The 19,567-nt window shown below is 47.1% G+C and overlaps 1 protein-coding gene across 1 annotated transcript in view; it reads right to left on the bottom strand.

The window, feature by feature from the left end:
- The window catches only part of LOC124040705 (leucine-rich repeat-containing protein 24-like), a gene marked incomplete at its 5' end in the record, with an annotated part of 25,056 nt that extends 9,683 nt beyond the window's left edge, over positions 1–15,373 (bottom strand). The window contains 4 exons of the mRNA XM_046357780.1: positions 5,971–6,128; positions 6,358–6,526; positions 13,075–13,353; positions 15,272–15,373. Coding sequence (XP_046213736.1) covers positions 5,971–6,128; positions 6,358–6,526; positions 13,075–13,353; positions 15,272–15,373 — 708 coding nt within the window. The remainder of the gene's footprint in view (positions 1–5,970; positions 6,129–6,357; positions 6,527–13,074; positions 13,354–15,271) is intronic.
- Between the last annotated feature and the right edge of the window lie 4,194 nt (positions 15,374–19,567).

Here is a 19,567-nt window from a genome sequence, read left to right as displayed (position 1 = left end):
CATTAGTCCAACAGTATCACCTCTTACCTGAATCTAGCTGATCTAGGGTGTAATCATTAGTCCAGTCTTACCTGAATCTAGCTGATCTAGGGTGTAATCATTAGTCCAGTCTTACCTGAATCTAGCTGATCTAGGGTGTAATCATTAGTCCAGTCTTACCTGAATCTAGCTGATCTAGGGTGTAATCATTAGTCCAACAGTATCACCTCTTACCTGCATCTAGCTGATCTAGGGTGTAACCATTAGTCCAACAGTATCACCTCTTACCTGCATCTAGCTGATCTAGGGTGTAATCATTAGTCCAGTCTTACCTGAATCTAGCTGATCTAGGGTGTAATCATTAGTCCAACAGTATCACCTCTTAATCTAGCTGATCTAGGGTGTAACCATTAGTCCAACAGTATCACCTCTTACCTGCATCTAGCTGATCTAGGGTGTAATCATTAGTCCAGTCTTACCTGAATCTAGCTGATCTAGGGTGTAATCATTAGTCCAACAGTATCACCTCTTACCTGCATCTAGCTGATCTAGGGTGTAATCATTAGTCCAGTCTTACCTGAATCTAGCTGATCTAGGGTGTAATCATTAGTCCACTCTTACCTGAATCTAGCTGATCTAGGGTGTAATCATTAGTCCAACAGTATCACCTCTTACCTGCATCTAGCTGATCTAGGGTGTAACCATTAGTCCAACAGTATCACCTCTTACCTGCATCTAGCTGATCTAGGGTGTAATCATTAGTCCAGTCTTACCTGAATCTAGCTGATCTAGGGTGTAATCATTAGTCCAACAGTATCACCTCTTACCTGCATCTAGCTGATCTAGGGTGTAATCATTAGTCCAGTCTTACCTGAATCTAGCTGATCTAGGGTGTAATCATTAGTCCAGTCTTACCTGCATCTAGCTGATCTAGGGTGTAATCATTAGTCCAACAGTATCACCTCTTACCTGCATCTAGCTGATCTAGGGTGTAATCATTAGTCCAACAGTATCACCTCTTACCTGCATCTAGCTGATCTAGGGTGTAATCATTAGTCCAGTCTTACCTGCATCTAGCTGATCTAGGGTGTAATCATTAGTCCAGTCTTACCTGCATCTAGCTGATCTAGGGTGTAATCATTAGTCCCACAGTATCACCTCTTGCCTGCATCTAGCTGATCTAGGGTGTAATCATTAGTCCAGTCTTACCTGCATCTAGCTGATCTAGGGTGTAATCATTAGTCCAGTCTTACCTGCATCTAGCTGATCTAGGGTGTAATCATTAGTCCAGTCTTACCTGCATCTAGCTGATCTAGGGTGTAATCATTAGTCCAGTCTTACCTGCATCTAGCTGATCTAGGGTGTAATCATTAGTCCAGTCTTACCTGCATCTAGCTGATCTAGGGTGTAACCATTAGTCCCACAGTATCACCTCTTGCCTGCATCTAGCTGATCTAGGGTGTAATCATTAGTCCAACAGTATCACCTCTTACCTGCATCTATCTGATCTAGGGTGTAATCATTAGTCCAGTCTTACCTGCATCTAGGTGATCTAGGGTGTAATCATTAGTCCAGTCTTACCTGCATCTAGCTGATCTAGGGTGTAATCATTAGTCCAAACAGTTGACAAACAAGAGTTTCTATTGGACAAATGAATGTATGTTTATGCCCGTTTTGTTCCGTTTGCTTCCGTTGAAGAAACGTTTCAACAGAATCGGCAGAATGAATACACCCCTGATCACATGCAAACGGTTCACTTTCACAGCAGCCACACTTTGCTCAGGGTGTATCTATTCCCTCTCCTCCTCTCACCTTTTCCCTTCGCTTGTGGACTTCAGTGGACAACACATCAGCTATCTGGCCCACCCTACTGTATCTCATTAGGAGGCCTGGCCCACCCTACTGTATCTCATTAGGAGGCCTGGCCCACCCTACTGTATCTCAGTCTTACCTACTGTATCTCATTAGGAGGCCTGGCCCAGCTGTATCTCATTAGGAGGCCTGGTGTATCTCATTAGGAGGCCTGGCCCACCCTACTGTATCTCAATAGGAGGCCTGGCCCACCCTACTGTATCTCATTAGGAGGCCTGGCCCACCCTACCACATCTCATTAGGAGGCCTGGCCCACCCTACCACATCTCATTAGGAAGCCTGGCCCACCCTACCACATCTCATTAGGAGGCCTGGCCCACCCTACCACATCTCATTAGGAGGCCTGGTCCACCCTACTGTATCTCATTAGGAGGCCTGGCCCACCCTACTGTATCTCATTAGGAGGCCTGGCCCACCCTACCACATCTCATTAGGAGGCCTGGCCCACCCTACTGTATCTCATTAGGAGGCCTGGCCCACCCTACTGTATCTCATTAGGAGGCCTGGCCCACCCTACCACATCTCATTAGGAGGCCTGGCCCACCCTACCACATCTCATTAGGAGGCCTGGCCCACCCTACCACATCTCATTAGGAGGCCTGGCCCACCCTACCACATCTCATTAGGAGACCTGGCCCACCCTACTGTATCTCATTAGGAGGCCTGGCCTACCCTACCACATCTCATTAGGGGGCCTGGCCCACCCTACTGTATCTCATTAGGAGGCCTGGCCCACCTTACTGTATCTCATTAGGAGGCCTGGCCCACCCTACTGTATCTCATTAGGAGGCCTGGCCCACCCTACCACATCTCATTAGGAGGCCTGGCCCACCCTACCACATCTCATTAGGAGGCCTGGCCTACCCTACCACATCTCATTAGGAGGCCTGGCCCACCCTACTGTATCTCATTAGGAGGCCTGGCCCACCCTACTGTATCTCATTAGGAGGCCTGGCCCACCTTACTGTATCTCATTAGGAGGCCTGGCCCACCCTACTGTATCTCATTAGGAGGCCTGGCCCACCCTACCACATCTCATTAGGAGGCCTGGCCCACCCTACCACATCTCATTAGGAGGCCTGGCCCACCCTACCACATCTCATTAGGAGGCCTGGCCCACCCTACTGTATCTCATTAGGAGGCCTGGCCCACCCTACTGTATCTCATTAGGAGGCCTGGCCCACCCTACCACATCTCATTAGGAGGCCTGGCCCACCCTACCACATCTCATTAGGAGGCCTGGCCCACCCTACTGTATCTCATTAGGAGGCCTGGCCCACCCTACCACATCTCATTAGGAGGCCTGGCCCACCCTACTGTATCTCATTAGGAGGCCTGGCCCACCCTACCACATCTCATTAGGAGGCCTGGCCCTACCACATCTCATTAGGAAGCCTGGCCTACCCTACCACATCTCATTAGGAGGCCTGGCCCACCCTACCACATCTCATTATGAGATCTGGCCCACCCTACTGTATCTCATTAGGAGGCCTGGCCCACCTACTATCTCATTAGGACACCTGGCCCACCCTCATCTCATTAGGAGGCCTGGCCCACCCTACTGTATCTCATTAGGAGGCCCCACACATCTCATTAGGGGCCTGGCCCATCATCTCATTAGGAGGCCTGGCCCACCCTACTGTATCTCATTAGGAGGCCTGGCCCACCCTACCACATCTCATTAGGAGGCCTGGCCCACCCTACCACATCTCATTAGGAGGCCTGGCCCACCCTACTGTATCTCATTAGGAGGCCTGGCCCACCCTACTGTATCTCATTAGGAGGCCTGGCCCACCCTACCACATCTCATTAGGAGGCCTGGCCCACCCTACCACATCTCATTAGGAGGCCTGGCCCACCCTACTGTATCTCATTAGGAGGCCTGGCCCACCCCTGTATCTCATTAGGAGGCCTGGCCCACCCTACTGTATCTCATTAGGAGACCTGGCCCACCTACTGTATCTCTAGGAGGCCTGGCCCACCCTACCACATCTCATTAGGAGGCCTGGCCCACCCTACCACATCTCACACATCTCATTAGGAGGCCTGGCCCACCCTATCTCATTAGGAGGCCTGGCCCACCCTCTGTATCTCATTAGGAGGCCTGGCCCACCCTACCACATCTCATTAGGAGGCCTGGCCCACCCTACCACATCTCATTAGGAGGCCTGGCCCACCCTACCACATCTCATTAGGAGGCCTGGCCCACCCTACCACATCTCATTAGGAGGCCTGGCCCACCCTACCACATCTCATTAGGAGGCCTGGCCCACCCTATTGTATCTCATTAGGAGGCCTGGCCCACCCTACTGTATCTCATTAGGAGGCCTGGCCCACCCCCTCATTAGGAGGCCTGGCCCATCTCATTAGGAAGCCTGGCCCTGGCCCACCCTATTGTATCTCATTAGGAGGCCTGGCCCACCCTACCACATCTCATTAGGAGGCCTGGCCCACATCCTAGGAGACCTGGCCCACCCTACCACATCTCATTAGGAGACCTGGCCCACCCTATTGTATCTCATTAGGAGGCCTGGCCCACCCTACCACATCTCATTAGGAGGCCTGGCCCACCCTACCACATCTCATTAGGAGGCCTGGCCCACCCTACCACATCTCATTAGGAGGCCTGGCCCACCCTACCACATCTCATTAGGGAGATCTGGCCCACCCTATTGTATCTCATTAGGAAGCCTGGCCCACCTAGAGGCGAATGTGATTGAGACTGATAGAAAGGGAGACAGACAGGCGGAGAAGAGAGATTAATGGATGGGTTTGGCGACGAGTATGAAGCGATGGCCAGCCAACGAGAGTGGTGGATAATATATGGGGCTTTGGTGACAAAACGGATGGTGCTGTGATAGATAGACTGCATCCAATGTGTTGAGTAGAGTGTTGGGGGCAATTTTATAGATGACATTGCCAAAGTTGAGGATCGGTAGGATGGTCAGTTTTACAAGGGTATGTTTGGCAGCATGAGTGAAGGATGCTTTGTTGCGATATAGGAAGCCTATTCCAGATTTAATTTTGGATTGGAGATGCTTAATGTGAGTCTGGAAGGAGAGTTTACAGTCTAACCAGACACCTAGGTATTTGTAGTTGTCCACATATTCTAAGTCAGAACCGTCCAGGGTAGTGATACTAGTCGGGCGGGCAGGTGCGGGCAGCGATCGGTTGAAGACCATGCATTTAGTTTTACTAGCATTTAAGAGCAGTTGGAGGCCACGGAAGGAGTGTTGTATGGCATTGAAGCTTGTCTGGAGGTTAGTTAACACAGTGTCCAAAGAAGGGCCAGAAGAATACAGAATGGTGTCGTCTGCATAGAGGTGGATCAAGGAATCACCAGCAGCAAGAGTGACATCATTGATGTACACAGAGAAGAGAGTCGGCCTGAGAATTGAACCCTGTGGCACCCCCATAGAGTGCAAGAGGTCTGGACAACAGGCCCTCCGATTTGACACAATGGACTCTGTCAGAGAAGTAGTTGGTGAACCAAGCGAGGCAATCATTTGAGAAACCAAGGCTGTTGAGTCTGCTGATAAAAATGTTGTGGTTGACAGAGTCGAAAGCCTTGGCCAGGTCGATGAATACAGCTGCACAGTAATGTCTCTTATCGATGGCGGTTATGATATAGTTTAGGATCTTGAAAAGGGGTGAGAGCCATGAGCCTCCTAGGTTATGTATTGAAGTCAATGTAGCCAGAGGAGGATGGAAGCTAGCTGTCCTCAAGCCATGGTGCTAACCTACAGAGGGCTGTCGAGGCTACTGTAAAACGTCATCACAAAACAGAGTGTTTTAATCAGTTATTTGGTGATGTGAATATATTTAGTATGGTTTTATCTAAAAAGTTATTACTTTAAAAATGTTCCACAATTTTTATTTTTATGATATTCACAGAGGAGGATGGCCCTCCTCTGGTGTACAGGTGTGTGTACAGGTGTGTGTATGTGTACAGGTGTGTGTGTGTGTATTACAGGTGTGTGTGTGTGTGTGTGTGTGTGTGTGTGTGTGTGTGTGTGTGTGTGTGTGTGTGTGTGTGTGTGTGTGTGTGTGTGTGTGTGTGTGTGTGTGTGTGTGTGTGTGTGTGTGTGTGTACAGGTGTGTGGTGTGTGTAGTACAGACCAGGCTTTTAGCTGCCACCTCCAGCAGACTGAGGTAGGCCAGGCGGGGGGGTTCGGCACACAGCAGACGACGCTCTGACCAGCTCAGAAACCTCTGACCCTCAGCATCAATCCACGACCTCAGCCACTGGAGCGCACAGTCACACCGCCACGGGTTCTCTGTAGAGGAGGGTTCATTTATGTAATTCTGTCTTCGGTCCCAGTCCGTTGTGTTTAAAATGATGTTCCTGCTTTCTCTTCCTTCACTGTCCCCTTACTGGGATTGAACCTGTGGTCCTCTGATCACAAACACACCTGGCGACCGCCAGGACTAGTTGTGCTATATCACCACTGGCAACATTTTACAAGCTAGCTACGGAGGGAGTTTAGGACGTGCCCTTCCCTGTACCTGTGACTCTGAGGACCTGCAGGCTGATGAGGGGCTGTAGGGAAGCTGGTCCGAGGGTGTGGAGCTGATTCCTGCTGAGGTCCAGGAGAGCCAGGGAGGAGAGTCCAGCCAGAGCTTGGTCACCCAGCACCTCTATACTGTTCTCCTGGAGGTGTAGCTCCTGTAGACTCTGTGGGGGGTAGAGTTTAGGGGTCAGGTGTAGACTGTGGGGGGGTTAGAGGTTAGGGGTCAGGTGTAGACTCTGTGGGGGGTTAGAGGCTAGGGGTCAGGTGTAGACTCTGTTGGTGGGTTAGAGGTTAGGGGTCAGGTGTAGACTGTGAGGGGGTTAGAGGTTAGGGGTCAGGTGTAGACTCTGTTCTGTAGGGTTAACCCTCTACAGTCTAATCCCGATTCTAAACCGTTGGAGGGAGGGGGGGTTCTGTAGGGTTAACCCTCTACAGTCTAATCCCGGTTCTAAACCGTTGGAGGGAGGGGGGGTTCTGTAGGGTTAACCCTCTACAGTCTAATCCCGGTTCTAAACCGTTGGAGGGAGGGGGTTCTAGGGTTAACCCTCCAGTCTAATGGTTCTAAACCGTTGGAGGGGGTTCTGTAGGGTTAACCCTCTACAGTCTAATCCCGGTTCTAAACCGTTGGAGGGAGGGGGGGTTCTGTAGGGTTAACCCTCTACAGTCTAATCCCGGTTCTAAACCGTTGGAGGGAGGGGGGGTTCTGTAGGGTTAACCCTCTACAGTCTAATCCCGGTTCTAAACTAACATATGGAATTGTTTTAAGAAAGTCCCACCAAGGATAATTTAGCTGTTTGATATAAATATCTCTATAATATATAATGTTTAGACAGTCGGATTTGGATGACAACTTTTTATTATTATTCATTAGATTTCCACAATGGGGACATTGTAGAACAATTTTTATTTATTTTTTATTTCACCTTTATTTAACCAGGTAGGCTAGTTGAGAACACCTTTATTTAACCAGGTAGGCTAGTTGAGAACACCTTTATTTAACCAGGTAGGCAGTTGAGAACATTTTTTATTTAACCAGGTTTTTTAGTTGAGAACACCTTTATTTAACCAGGTAGGCTAGTTAAGAACACCTTTATTTAACCAGGTAGGCTAGTTGAGAACACCTTTATTTAACCAGGTAGGCTAGTTGAGAACACCTTTATTTAACCAGGTAGGCTAGTTGAGAACACCTTTATTTAACCAGGTAGGCTAGTTGAGAACACCTTTATTTAACCAGGTAGGCTAGTTGAGAACACCTTTATTTAACCAGGTAGGCTAGTTGAGAACACCTTTATTTAACCAGGTAGGCTAGTTGAGGACAAGTTCTCATTTGCAACTGCGACCTGGCCAAGATAAAGCATAGCATTGTGAACAGACAACACAGAGTTACACATGGAGTAAACAATTAACAAGTCAATAACACAGTAGAAAAAAGGGGAGTCTATATACAATGTGTGCAAAAGGCATGAGGAGGTAGGCGAATAATTACAGTATTGCAGATTAACACTGGAGTGATAAATGATCAGATGATCATGTACAGGTAGAGATATTGGTGTGCAAAATAGCAGAAAAGTAAATAAAAAGCAGAAAAGTAAATAAATAAAAACTGTGGGGATGAGGTAGGTGAAAATGGGTGGGCTATTTTCCAATAGATTATGTACAGCTGCAGCGATCGGTTAGCTGCTCAGATAGCTGATGTTTGACGTTGGTGAGGGAGATAAAAGTCTCCAACTTCAGCGATTTTTGCAATTCGTTCCAGTCACAGGCAGCAGAGTACTGAAACGAAAGGCGGCCGAATGAGGTGTTGGCTTTAGGGATGATCAGTGAGATACACCTGCTGGAGCGCGTGCTACGGATGGGTGTTGCCATCGTGACCAGTGAACTGAGATAAGGCGGAGCTTTACCTAGCATGGCCTTGTAGATGACCTGGAGCCAGTGGGTCTGGCGACGAATATGTAGCGAGGGCCAGCCGACTAGAGCATACAAGTCGCAGTGGTGGGTAGTATAAGGTGCTTTAGTGACAAAACGGATGGCACTGTGATAAACTGCATCCAATTTGCTGAGTAGAGTGTTGGAAGCAATTTTGTAGATGACATCGCCGAAGTCGAGGATCGGTAGGATAGTCAGTTTTACTAGGGTAAGCTTGGCAGCGTGAGTGAAGGAGGCTTTGTTGCGGAATAGAAAGCCGACTCTTGATTTGATTTTCGATTGGAGATGTTTGATATGGGTCTGGAGGGAGAGTTTGCAGTCTAGCCAGACACCTAGGTACTTATAGGTGTCCACATATTCAAGGTCGGAACCATCCAGTGTGGTGATGCTAGTCGGGCATGCGGGTGCAGGCAGCGATCGGTTGAAAAGCATGCATTTGGTTTTACTAGCGTTTAAGAGCAGTTGGAGGCCACGGAAGGAGTGGTGTATGGCATTGAAGCTCGTTTGGAGGTTAGATAGCACAGTGTCCAATGACGGGCCCAAAGTATATAGAATGGTGTCGTCTGCGTAGAGGTGGATCAGGGAATCGCCCGCAGCAAGAGCAACATCATTGATATATACAGAGAAAAGAGTCGGCCCGAGAATTGAACCCTGTGGCACCCCCATAGAGACTGCCAGAGGACCGGACAGCATGCCCTCCGATTTGACACACTGAACTCTGTCTGCAAAGTAATTGGTGAACCAGGCAAGGCAGTCATCCGAAAAACCGAGGCTACTGAGTCTGCCGATAAGAATATGGTGATTGACAGAGTCGAAAGCCTTGGCAAGGTCGATGAAGACGGCTGCACAGTACTGTCTTTTATCGATGGCGGTTATGATGTCGTTTAGTACCTTGAGTGTGGCTGAGGTGCACCCGTGACCGGCTCGGAAACCAGATTGCATAGCGGAGAAGGTACGATGGGATTCGAGATGGTCAGTGACCTGTTTGTTGACTTGGCTTTCGAAGACCTTAGATAGGCAGGGCAGAATGGATATAGGTCTGTAACAGTTTGGGTCCAGGGTGTCTCCCCCTTTGAAGAGGGGGATGACTGCGGCAGCTTTCCAATCCTTGGGGATCTCAGATGATATGAAAGAGAGGTTGAACAGGCTGGTAATAGGGGTTGCGACAATGGCGGCGGATAGTTTTAGAAATAGAGGGTCCAGATTGCCAAGCCCAGCTGATTTATACGGGTCCAGGTTTTGCAGCTCTTTCAGAACATCTGCTATCTGGATTTGGGTAAAGGAGATACTGGAGAGGCTTGGGCGAGGAGCTGCGGGGGGGCGGAGCTGTTGGCCGAGGTAGGAGTAGCCAGGCGGAAGGCATGGCCAGCCGTTGAGAAATGCTTGTTGAAGTTTTCGATAATCATGGATTTGTCGGTGTGACCGTGTTCCCTAGCCTCAGTGCAGTGGGCAGCTGGGAGGAGGTGCTCTTGTTCTCCATGGACTTCACAGTGTCCCAGAACTTTTTGGAGTTGGAGCTACAGGATGCAAACTTCTGCCTGAAGAAGCTGGCCTTAGCTTTCCTGACTTCCCTGAACAGTTGCATATCGCGGGGACTATTCGATGCTATTGCAGTCCGCCACAGGATGTTTTTGTGCTAGTCGAGGGCAGTCAGGTCTGGAGTGAACCAAGGGCTGTATCTGTTCTTAGTTCTGCATTTTTTGAACGGAGCATGCTTATCTAAAATGGTGAGGAAGTTACTCTTAAAGAATGACCAGGCATCCTCAACTGACGGGATGAGGTCAATGTCCTTCCAGGATACCCGGGCCAGGTCAATTAGAAAGGCCTGCTCACAGAAGTGTTTTAGGGAGCGTTTGACAGTGATGAGGGGTGGTCGTTTGACTGCGGCACCGTAGCGGATACAGGCAATGAGGCAGTGGTCGCTGAGATCCTGGTTGAAGACAGCGGAGGTGTATTTGGAGGGCCAGTTGGTCAGGATGACGTCTATGAGGGTGCTCTTGCTTACAGAGTTAGGGTTGTACCTGGTGGGTTCCTTGATGATTTGTGTGAGATTAAGGGCATCTAGCTTAGATTGTAGGACTGCCGGGGTGTTAAGCATATCCCAGTTTATGTCACCTAACAGAACAAACTCTGAAGCTAGATGGGGGGCAATCGATTCACAAATGGTGTCCAGGGCACAGCTGGGAGCTGAGGGGGGTTGATAGCAGGTGGCAACAGTGAGAGACTTATTTCTGGAGAGAGTAATTTTCAGAATTAGTCGTTCGAACTGTTTGGGTATGGACCTGGAAAGTATGACATTACTTTGCAGGCTATCTCTGCAACTCCTCCCCCTTTGGCAGTTCTATCTTGACGGAAGATGTTATAGTTGGGTATGGAAATCTCTGAATTTTTGGTGGCCTTCCTGACCCAGGATTCAGACACGGCAAGGACATCAGGGTTAGCAGAGTGTGCTAAAGCAGTGAGTAAAACAAACTTAGGGAGGAGGCTTCTGATGTTGACATGCATGAAACCAAGGCTTTTTTGATCACAGAAGTCAACAAATGAGGGTGCCTGGGGACATGCAGGGCCTGGGTTTACCTCCACATCACCAGCGGAACAGAGAAGGAGTAGTATGAGGGTGCGGCTAAAGGCTATCAAAACTGGTCGCCGAGAGCGTTGGGGACAGAGAATAAGAGGAGCAGGTTTCTGGGCATGGTAGAATATATTCAGGGCATAATGCGCAGACAGGGGTATGGTGGGGTGCGGGTATGGCGGAGGTAAGCCCAGGCACTGGGTGATGATGAGAGAGGTTTTATCTCTGGACATGCTGGTTGTAATGGGTGAGGTCACTGCATATGTGGGAGGTGGGACAAAGGAGGTATCAGGGGTATGAGGAGTGGGACTAGGGGCTCCATTGTGAACTAAAACAATGATAACTAACCTGAGCAACAGTATACAAGGCATATTGACATTTGAGAGAGACATACAGCGAGGCATACAGTAATCACAGGTGTTGAATTGGGAAAGCTAGCTAAAGCAGTGGGTGAGACAACAGCTAATCAGCTGGCACAACAACAGCAGGTAAAATGGCATTGACTAGGCAACGGGGCCGACAGATAAAACAAACAAGCAGAATGGAGTACCGTGATTAATGGACAGTCCAGCGTGCATCAGCTATGTAGCCAGGTGATCAGAGTCCAGGGGGCAGCGGTGGATGGGGCAGGGGGCTGGACTGGCGAGTGTTATCCAGGTTAAAAAAACTAACAATGACTAAATAGTTTGTAGCTAGTTAGTTGGTTAGCTTCTGGAGAATCTTGAGTGTGTTCTAAAAATTTAAAATAATAGGGATTCCGTATCACATTGGGTGAGGCAGGTTTCCGGAAGGTATAAACAAATAAAAATAAAAATCGGGAAGAGATAGAAAGTACATATGGGCCACTGCGTGTTTGGGACGCGGCGTTGCAGACGGTTAGCAGGCCTGTGCTAACAAGCTAACAGGTTAGCAGGCCGGGGTAAACAAAGCAGTAGTTAGCGGACCTGGGCTAAACAAGCTAGCAGTTAGCATGCCGAATTAGCAAGCAAGGAGATAGCGAGGGCTAGAGAGTTAGCCTTTGGGGGACGTCGCGATGGGGTGAGTCTGTTTATTCCTCTTCATGCGGTGGCATCGATAGACCGGTCGTGGGTCCAGGTATTGTAGCCCAGGAGTATGATACGGTGGCAGCACACGAGCTCTGGCCGGGCTAGCTTCAAGCTATGTGGGTGGAAACGCTAGCCAGGAGTAATCAACCAGGGTTGCGGTTTAGCTCGATAGCTAGTTGTAAAAATCCAGCTGAAAAATGTTCCGTTTGCGGTGGGAATCAGGGGATAAAAAAATAAATAGGTCCGTTATGCTCTGGTTAGCGTCGCGTTGTTCGAACTGGCGAGTGCTTTCCGAGCTAAAGGTTAGCTGATGACCGGTTAGCTGAAGACCGCTAGCATAGCTGGTGGTTAGCTGGCGAGATTCAGTTGAGGGGTTCCGGTACCGAAGTAAATATAAATACTTTAGGAAAAGTAGCTACATTGGGTGTGATGGGTTGCAGGAGAGTATTTGGAAGCTTAGGTTTAGCAAAATGTTTTTAAAGATATGCGAAGAAAAATATCTAAAACGAAAAAGAGACGATATATACAGAGAGACGAAACAACAGGACGACTTACTGCTACGCCATCTTGGAACCAGGGTTAAGGGTTAAGGGCCAAGGGTTCAGAGCCAAGGGTTCAGGGCCAAGGGTTTAAGGGCCAAGGGTTAAGGGCCAAGGGTTAAGGGCCAGGGGTTAAGGGCCAAGGGTTAAGGGCCAAGGGTTTAAGGGCCAAGGATTTAAGGGCCACGGGTTAAGGGTTCAGGGCCAAGGGTTAAGGGCCAAGGGTTTAAGGGCCAAGGGTTAAGGGCCAAGGGTTAAGGGTTAAGGGCCAAGGGTTAAGGGCCAAGGGTTAAGGGCCAAGGGTTAAGGGCCAAGGGTTTAAGGGCCAAGGGTTTAAGGGCCAAGGGTTAAAAGCCCAGGGTTAAGGGCCAAGGGTTAAGGGCCAAGGGTTAAACGCCCAGGGTTAAGGGCCAAGGGTTTAAGGGCCAAGGGTTAAGGGTTCAGGGCCAAGGGTTAAGGGCCAAGGGTTTAAGGGCCAAGGGTTAAGGGCCAAGGGTTTAAGGGCCAAGGGTTAAGTGCCAAGGGTTAAGTGCCAAGGGTAGTGTTTCCTACTGATCTGCAGAACTTTAAATGTCATGTTTGTGTAGGGTTCAAGGGTTAGAGGTCAAGGGTCACGGTTTGAGACTGACCTGCAGCCCAGTAAAGGTGTGATCATGCAGCCGTGTGATCTGATTGGCCGCCAAGTAGAGGATGCGGAGGTGGACCAGGCCGGTGAAGGTGTCGGGGGTTAGCAGGTGGATGAGGTTTCCATTGAGGGCTAACTCTATCAGCGGGCCCTGAGCCAGGAAAGCCCCAGGCTCCAAGGCTGAGATGCTGTTGTTCTGCAGGTAGAGGTAGAGCAGCCGGTCCAGCCCTGAAAGGTCCAAACGACGGATGTGGACAATAGCATTATCCTGCAGGAATACTGTCTGGGTGGAGAAGAGGGACAGCCTGACATTAATACACACTCTGAATCACATTACACCACTGAGGAGAACTTAGCTGCTATAGTCTACAAGTCATTACTACACTGAGGAGAATTTAGCTGCTATAGTCTACCAGTCTACAAGTCATTACTACACTGAGGAGAACTTGGCTACTATAGTCTACAAGTCATGACTACACTGAGGAGAATTTAGCTGCTATAGTCTGCCAGTCTACCAAGTCATTACTACACTGAGGAGAATTTAGCTGCTATAGTCTACCAAGTCAATACTACACTGAGGAGAGTTTAGCTGCTGTAGTCTACCATGTCATTACTACATGAAGGATAATTTAGCTGCTATAGTCTACCAGTCTACCAAGTCATTTTAGGCAAAAATTGAATAAGGGGCGGATCCTTAAAACCTGTTTGGGATTTTCACGTTCGGATGAAAAGCGTGCCCAGAGTAAACTGCCTGCTACTCATGCCCAGATGCTAATATATGCATATTATTAGTAGTGTTGGATAGAAAACACTCTGAAGTTTCTAAAACTGTTTGAATGATGTCTGTGAATATAACAGAACTCATATGGCAGGTGAAAACCTGAGAAGAATTCAACCAGGAAGTGGGAAATCTGACGTTTGTAGTTTTACAACTCATTGCCTATCAAATATACAGTGTCTATGGGGTCATATTGCACTTCCTAAGGCTTCCACTAGATGGCAAAAGTCTTTATAACCTTGTATGAGGCTTCTGCTGTGAAGTGGGGGCGAATGACAACTGTTTGAGTAAGGGGTCTGCCAGAGTGGCATGAGCTGATCACGCGCGCTCACGTGAGAGGTTGCTGCGTTCTTTTGAAATTCTAAAGACAGAGGAATTCTCCGGTTGGAACATTATTGAAGATTTATGTTAAAAACATCCTAAAGATTGATTCTATACATCGTTTGACATGTTTCTACGAACTGTAATATAACTTTTTGAACTTAAAAAAAAAACTTTCGCCTGGACTTGCCCGCGCCTCGTGAGTTTGGATTTGTTTACTAAACGCGCTAACAAAAGGAGGTATTTGGACATAAATGATGGACTTTATCGAACAAAACAAACATTTATTGTGGAACTGGGATTCCTGGTAGTGCATTCTGATGAAGATCATCAAAGGTAAGTGAATATTTATAACGCTATTTCTGACTTTTATTGACTCCACAACATGGCGGGTATCTGCATGGCTTTTTTTTTTGTGTGTGAGCGCCATACTCAGATTATTGCATGGTTTGCTTTTTCTGTAAAGCTTTTTTTGAAATCTGACACAGTGGTTGCATTAAGGAGAGGTATATCATTAATTATGTATGTAATACTTGTATCTTTTATCAAAGTTTATTATGAATACTTCTGTAAATTGATGTGGCTCTCTGAAAATTCACCGGTTGTTTTTGCGGCACAACAATACTGACCATAAAGCGGCAAGTAAATTGAGATTTTTGGATATAAATATGCACTTTATCGAACAAAACGTACATGTATTGTGTAACATGAATTCCTATGAGTGTCTTCTGATGAAGATCATCAAAGGTCAGTGATTACTTTTATCTCTATTTCTGCTTTTTGTGACTCCTCTCTTTGGCTGGCAAATGGCTGTATGTGTTTTTGTGAGTAGGCTCTGACCTAACATAATCATATGGTGTGCTTTCGCTGTAAAGTCTTTTTGAAATCGGACAAGAAGTTAAGCTTTAATTTTGTGTATTGCACTTGTGAATGTATGAAAGTTAAATATTTCTAAAACATACTTTTGAATTTCGCGCTCTGCCTTTTCAACTGGAAGTTGTCGAGGGGTTCCAACAAGTTTTAAGAGGTTTTAAAAAGCAACCTCCGTGTTTATGGGTTAGTGTGAGTACAGACACAAACCTCTGTATTACAATATATTTACCTGTGTTGTGTCAGGAACTCTCTGTGGGATCTCTCTGAGTCCTAGAGATCCACACTCTACAGTCAGGCTGTAGCAGTGACATCCTGATGGACAGGCATCACAGGACAGGGGGAGGAGGAGGGGGAGGAGGAGCAGGGGCAGCCTGGGGAACTGAAGGAGAACCATCACACTGAGAGGAGAGGAGGAGCAGAGGAGAGGAGTGGAGAGTAAAGAATGGGAGATCAACATAAGTATAGAAAATGCCCCAGAGTGTTCCAAACCAACCTTGTTTCTAGTGATGCTCTACAAGGTGATAGTTAACCTTGTTTCTAGTGATGCTCTACACAGTGATAGTTAACCTTGTTTCTAGTGATGCTCTACACATTGATAGTTAACCCTGTTTTTAGTGATGCTCTACACACAGTGATAGTTAACCTTGGTTCTAGTGATGCAGTATATAGGCTTCCGAGTGGCCCTGTGGTCTAAGGAACTGCATCTCAGTGCTAGAGGCGTAGCTACAGACTCCGGTTCGATCCCGGGCTATATCACAACCGGCCGTGATCGGGAGTCCCATAGGGCGGTGCAGAATTGGCCCAGCGTCAGCCGGTTAGGGGAGGGTTTGGCCGGGGCAGGCTGTCGCGAAAGAGAGGAGAGAAGAGAAAAGGAGGAGAGAAGAGAAAGGGAGGAGAGAAGAGGAAGAGAGGAGAGTGAATGGTGATTGAGTTCTAGTAAAGTAGGGCCTGCTGCAACACATCATATAGTAAAGTAGGGCCTGCTGCAACACATCATATAGTAAAGTAGGGCCTGCTGCAACACATCATATAGTAAAGTAGGGCCTGCTGCAACACATCATATAGTAAAGTAGGGCCTGCTGCAACACATCATATAGTAAAGTAGGGCCTGCTGCAACACATCATATAGTAAAGTAGGGCCTGCTGCAACACATCATATAGTAAAGTAGGGCCTGCTACAACACATCATATAGTAAAGTAGGGCCTGCTGCAACACATCATATAGTTAAGTAGGGCCTGCTGCAACACATCATATTGTTAAGTAGGGCCTGCTGCAACACATCATATAATAAAGTAGGGCCTGCTACATCATATAGTAAAGTAGGGCCTGCTGCAACACATCATATAGTAAAGTAGGGCCTGCTGCAACACATCATATAGTAAAGTAGGGCCTGCTGCAACACATCATATAGTAAAGTAGGGCCTGCTGCAACACATCATATAGTAAAGTAGGGCCTGCTGCAACACATCATATAGTAAAGTAGGGCCTGCTGCAACACATCATATAGTAAAGTAGGGCCTGCTGCAACACATCATATAGTAAAGTAGGGCCTGCTGCAACACATCATATAGTAAAGTAGGGCCTGCTGCAACACATCATATAGTAAAGTAGGGCCTGCTGCAACACATCATATAGTAAAGTAGGGCCTGCTGCAACACATCATATAGTAAAGTAGGGCCTGCTGCAACACATCATATAGTAAAGTAGGGCCTGCTGCAACACATCATATAGTAAAGTAGGGCCTGCTGCAACACATCATATAGTAAAGTAGGGCCTGCTGCAACACATCATATAGTTAAGTAGGGCCTGCTGCAACACATCATATAGTAATGTAGGGCCTGCTGCAACACATCACATAGTATAGGGCCTGCTGCAACACATCACATAGTAAAGTAGGGCCTGCTGCAACACATCATATAGTAAAGTAGGGCCTGCTGCAACACATCATATAGTAAAGTAGGGCCTGCTGCAACACATCATATAGTAAAGTAGGGCCTGCTGCAACACATCATATAGTAAAGTAGGGCCTGCTGCAACACAATCATATAGGCCTGTAGTAAAGTAGGGCCTGCTGCAACACAATCATATAGGCCTGGACTAAAGTAGGGCCTGCTGCAACACAATCATATAGGCAGTAGTAAAGTAGGGCCTGCTGCAACACAATCATATAGGCCTGTAGTAAAGTAGGGCCTGCTGCAACACAATCATATAGGCAGTAGTAAAGTAGGGCCTGCTGCAACACAATCATATAGGCCTGTAGTAAAGTAGGGCCTGCTGCAACACAATCATATAGGCAGTAGTGTAGGGCCTGCTGCAACACAATCATATAGGCCTGTAGTAAAGTAGGGCCTGCTGCAACACAATCGTATAGTCCTGTAGTAAAGTAGGGCCTGCTGCCACACATGTGCTTATTGGTAGGCTGTGTGTTGGGGCACCAGGTTCCCCTGGATGTAACTGTTGTCAATGACGGCTGTGTGTTGGTGCCCTACCACCAGTTATCTGCTGTCCTGATGTCACTGGTGATGTCACTGGTGATGTCACTGGGCTGGTGGATGTAGGCCAACTTGTTCATTCCCCCGCCCTGTAATCTGTAATCCTGTGGTAAACATGTTATAATCCTGAAGGTTGAGAGATTATCTGCTCTACATAGACAGACACAGTTTACCCTGTCACCCTGACACAATGCAGCTGGGATTCAGAGAGAGAGATAGTTAACACCATGTCAATATAAAACACCTCTAACCTACTGTTTACCTCTACTGTTTACCTCTACTGTCTACCTCTACTGTCTACCTCTACAGTTTACCTCTACTGTTTACCTCTACTGTTTACCTCTACTGTTTAACTCTACTGTTTAACTGTATTGTTTACCTCTACTGTTTACCTCTACTGTTGACCTCTACTGTTTAACTCTACTGTTTAACTGTATTGTTTACCTCTACTGTCTACTTCTACTGTTGACCTTTACTGTTGACCTCTACTGTCTACCTCTACTGTCTACCTCTACGGTTTACCTCTACGGTTTACCTCTACTGTCTACCTCTACTGTCTACTTCTACTGTCTACCTCTACTGTCTACTTCTACTGTCTACCTCTACTGTTTGCTTCTACTGTCTACCTCTACTGTTTGCTTCTACTGTCTACCTCTACTGTTTACCTCTACTGTTTAACTGTATTGTCTACCTCTACTGTTTGCTTCTACTGTCTGCTTCTACTGTCTACCTCTACTGTTTACCTCTACTGTTTACCTCTACTGTTTACCTCTACTGTTTAACTGTACTATTTACAGTGCATTCAGAAAGGATTCAGACCCCTTGTCTTATTCCACATTTGGTTATGTTACAGCCTTATTCTAAAATGGATTAAATAAAACATTTTCCTCATCAATCTACACACAATACCCCATAATGACATCACAATACCCCATAATGACATCACAATACCCCATAATGACATCACAATACCCCATAATGACATCACAATACCCCATTATGACATCACAATACCCCATAATGACAAAGCGAAAACAGGTTTTTATACAGTACCAGTCAACGGTTTGAACACACCTACTCATTCCAGGGTTTTCTTTCTTTATTTTCTTTATTTTTACTATTTTCTACATTGTAGAATAATAGTGAAGATATCAAAACTATGAAATAAAACATATGAAATCATGTTGTAACCAAAAATGTGTTAAAGAAGTAGATTTGAGATTATTCAAAGTAGCCACCGTTTGCCTTCATGACAGCTTTGCACACTCTTGGTATTCTATTATCCAGCTTCATGAATGCTTTTCCAACAGTCTTGAAGGAGTTCCCACATATGCTGCTTTTCCTTCATTCTGCGGTTCAACTCATCCCAAACCATCTCAATTGGGTTGAGGTCGGGTGATTGTGGAGGCCAGGTCATCTGATGCAGCATTCCATCACTGTCCATGGTCAAATAGCCCTTACACAGCCTGGATATCACTGCAGAATTATGTGGTAGCCATGTTGGTTAAGTGTGCCTTGAATTCTAAATAAATCACTGACAGTGTCACCAGCAAAGCACCCCCACTCCAGCACACCTCCTCCTCCATGCTTCACAGTAGGAACCACACATGTGGAGATCATCCGTTCACCTACTCTGCGTCTCAAAGACACGGCGGTTGGAACCAGAAATGTCCACCGGTCTAATGTCCATTGCTCGTGTTTCTTTGCCCAAACAATTATATTCTTATTATTGGTGTCCTTCAGTAGTGGTCGTCTCTTTGCAGCAATTCAAACATGAAGGCCTGATTCACACAGTCTCCTCTGAACAGTTGATGTTGAGATGTGTCTGTTACTTGAACTCTGTGAAGTATTTATTTGGGAAGCAATCTGAAGTGCAGTCAACTCTAATGAACTTATCCTCTGCAGCAGAGGTAACTCTGGGTCTTCCATTCCTGTGGTGGTCCTCATGAGAGCCTGTTAACTCTTATGAACTTATCCTCTGCAGGAGAGGTAACTCTGGGTCTTCCTTTCCTGTGGCGGTCCTCATGAGAGA

Source organism: Oncorhynchus gorbuscha, linkage group LG08 (assembly GCF_021184085.1).
Source record: "Oncorhynchus gorbuscha isolate QuinsamMale2020 ecotype Even-year linkage group LG08, OgorEven_v1.0, whole genome shotgun sequence".
NCBI lineage: Eukaryota > Metazoa > Chordata > Actinopteri > Salmoniformes > Salmonidae > Oncorhynchus > Oncorhynchus gorbuscha.
Note: the sequence above shows the minus strand (reverse complement) of the source record. Positions and strands in the feature narration are given on the sequence as shown.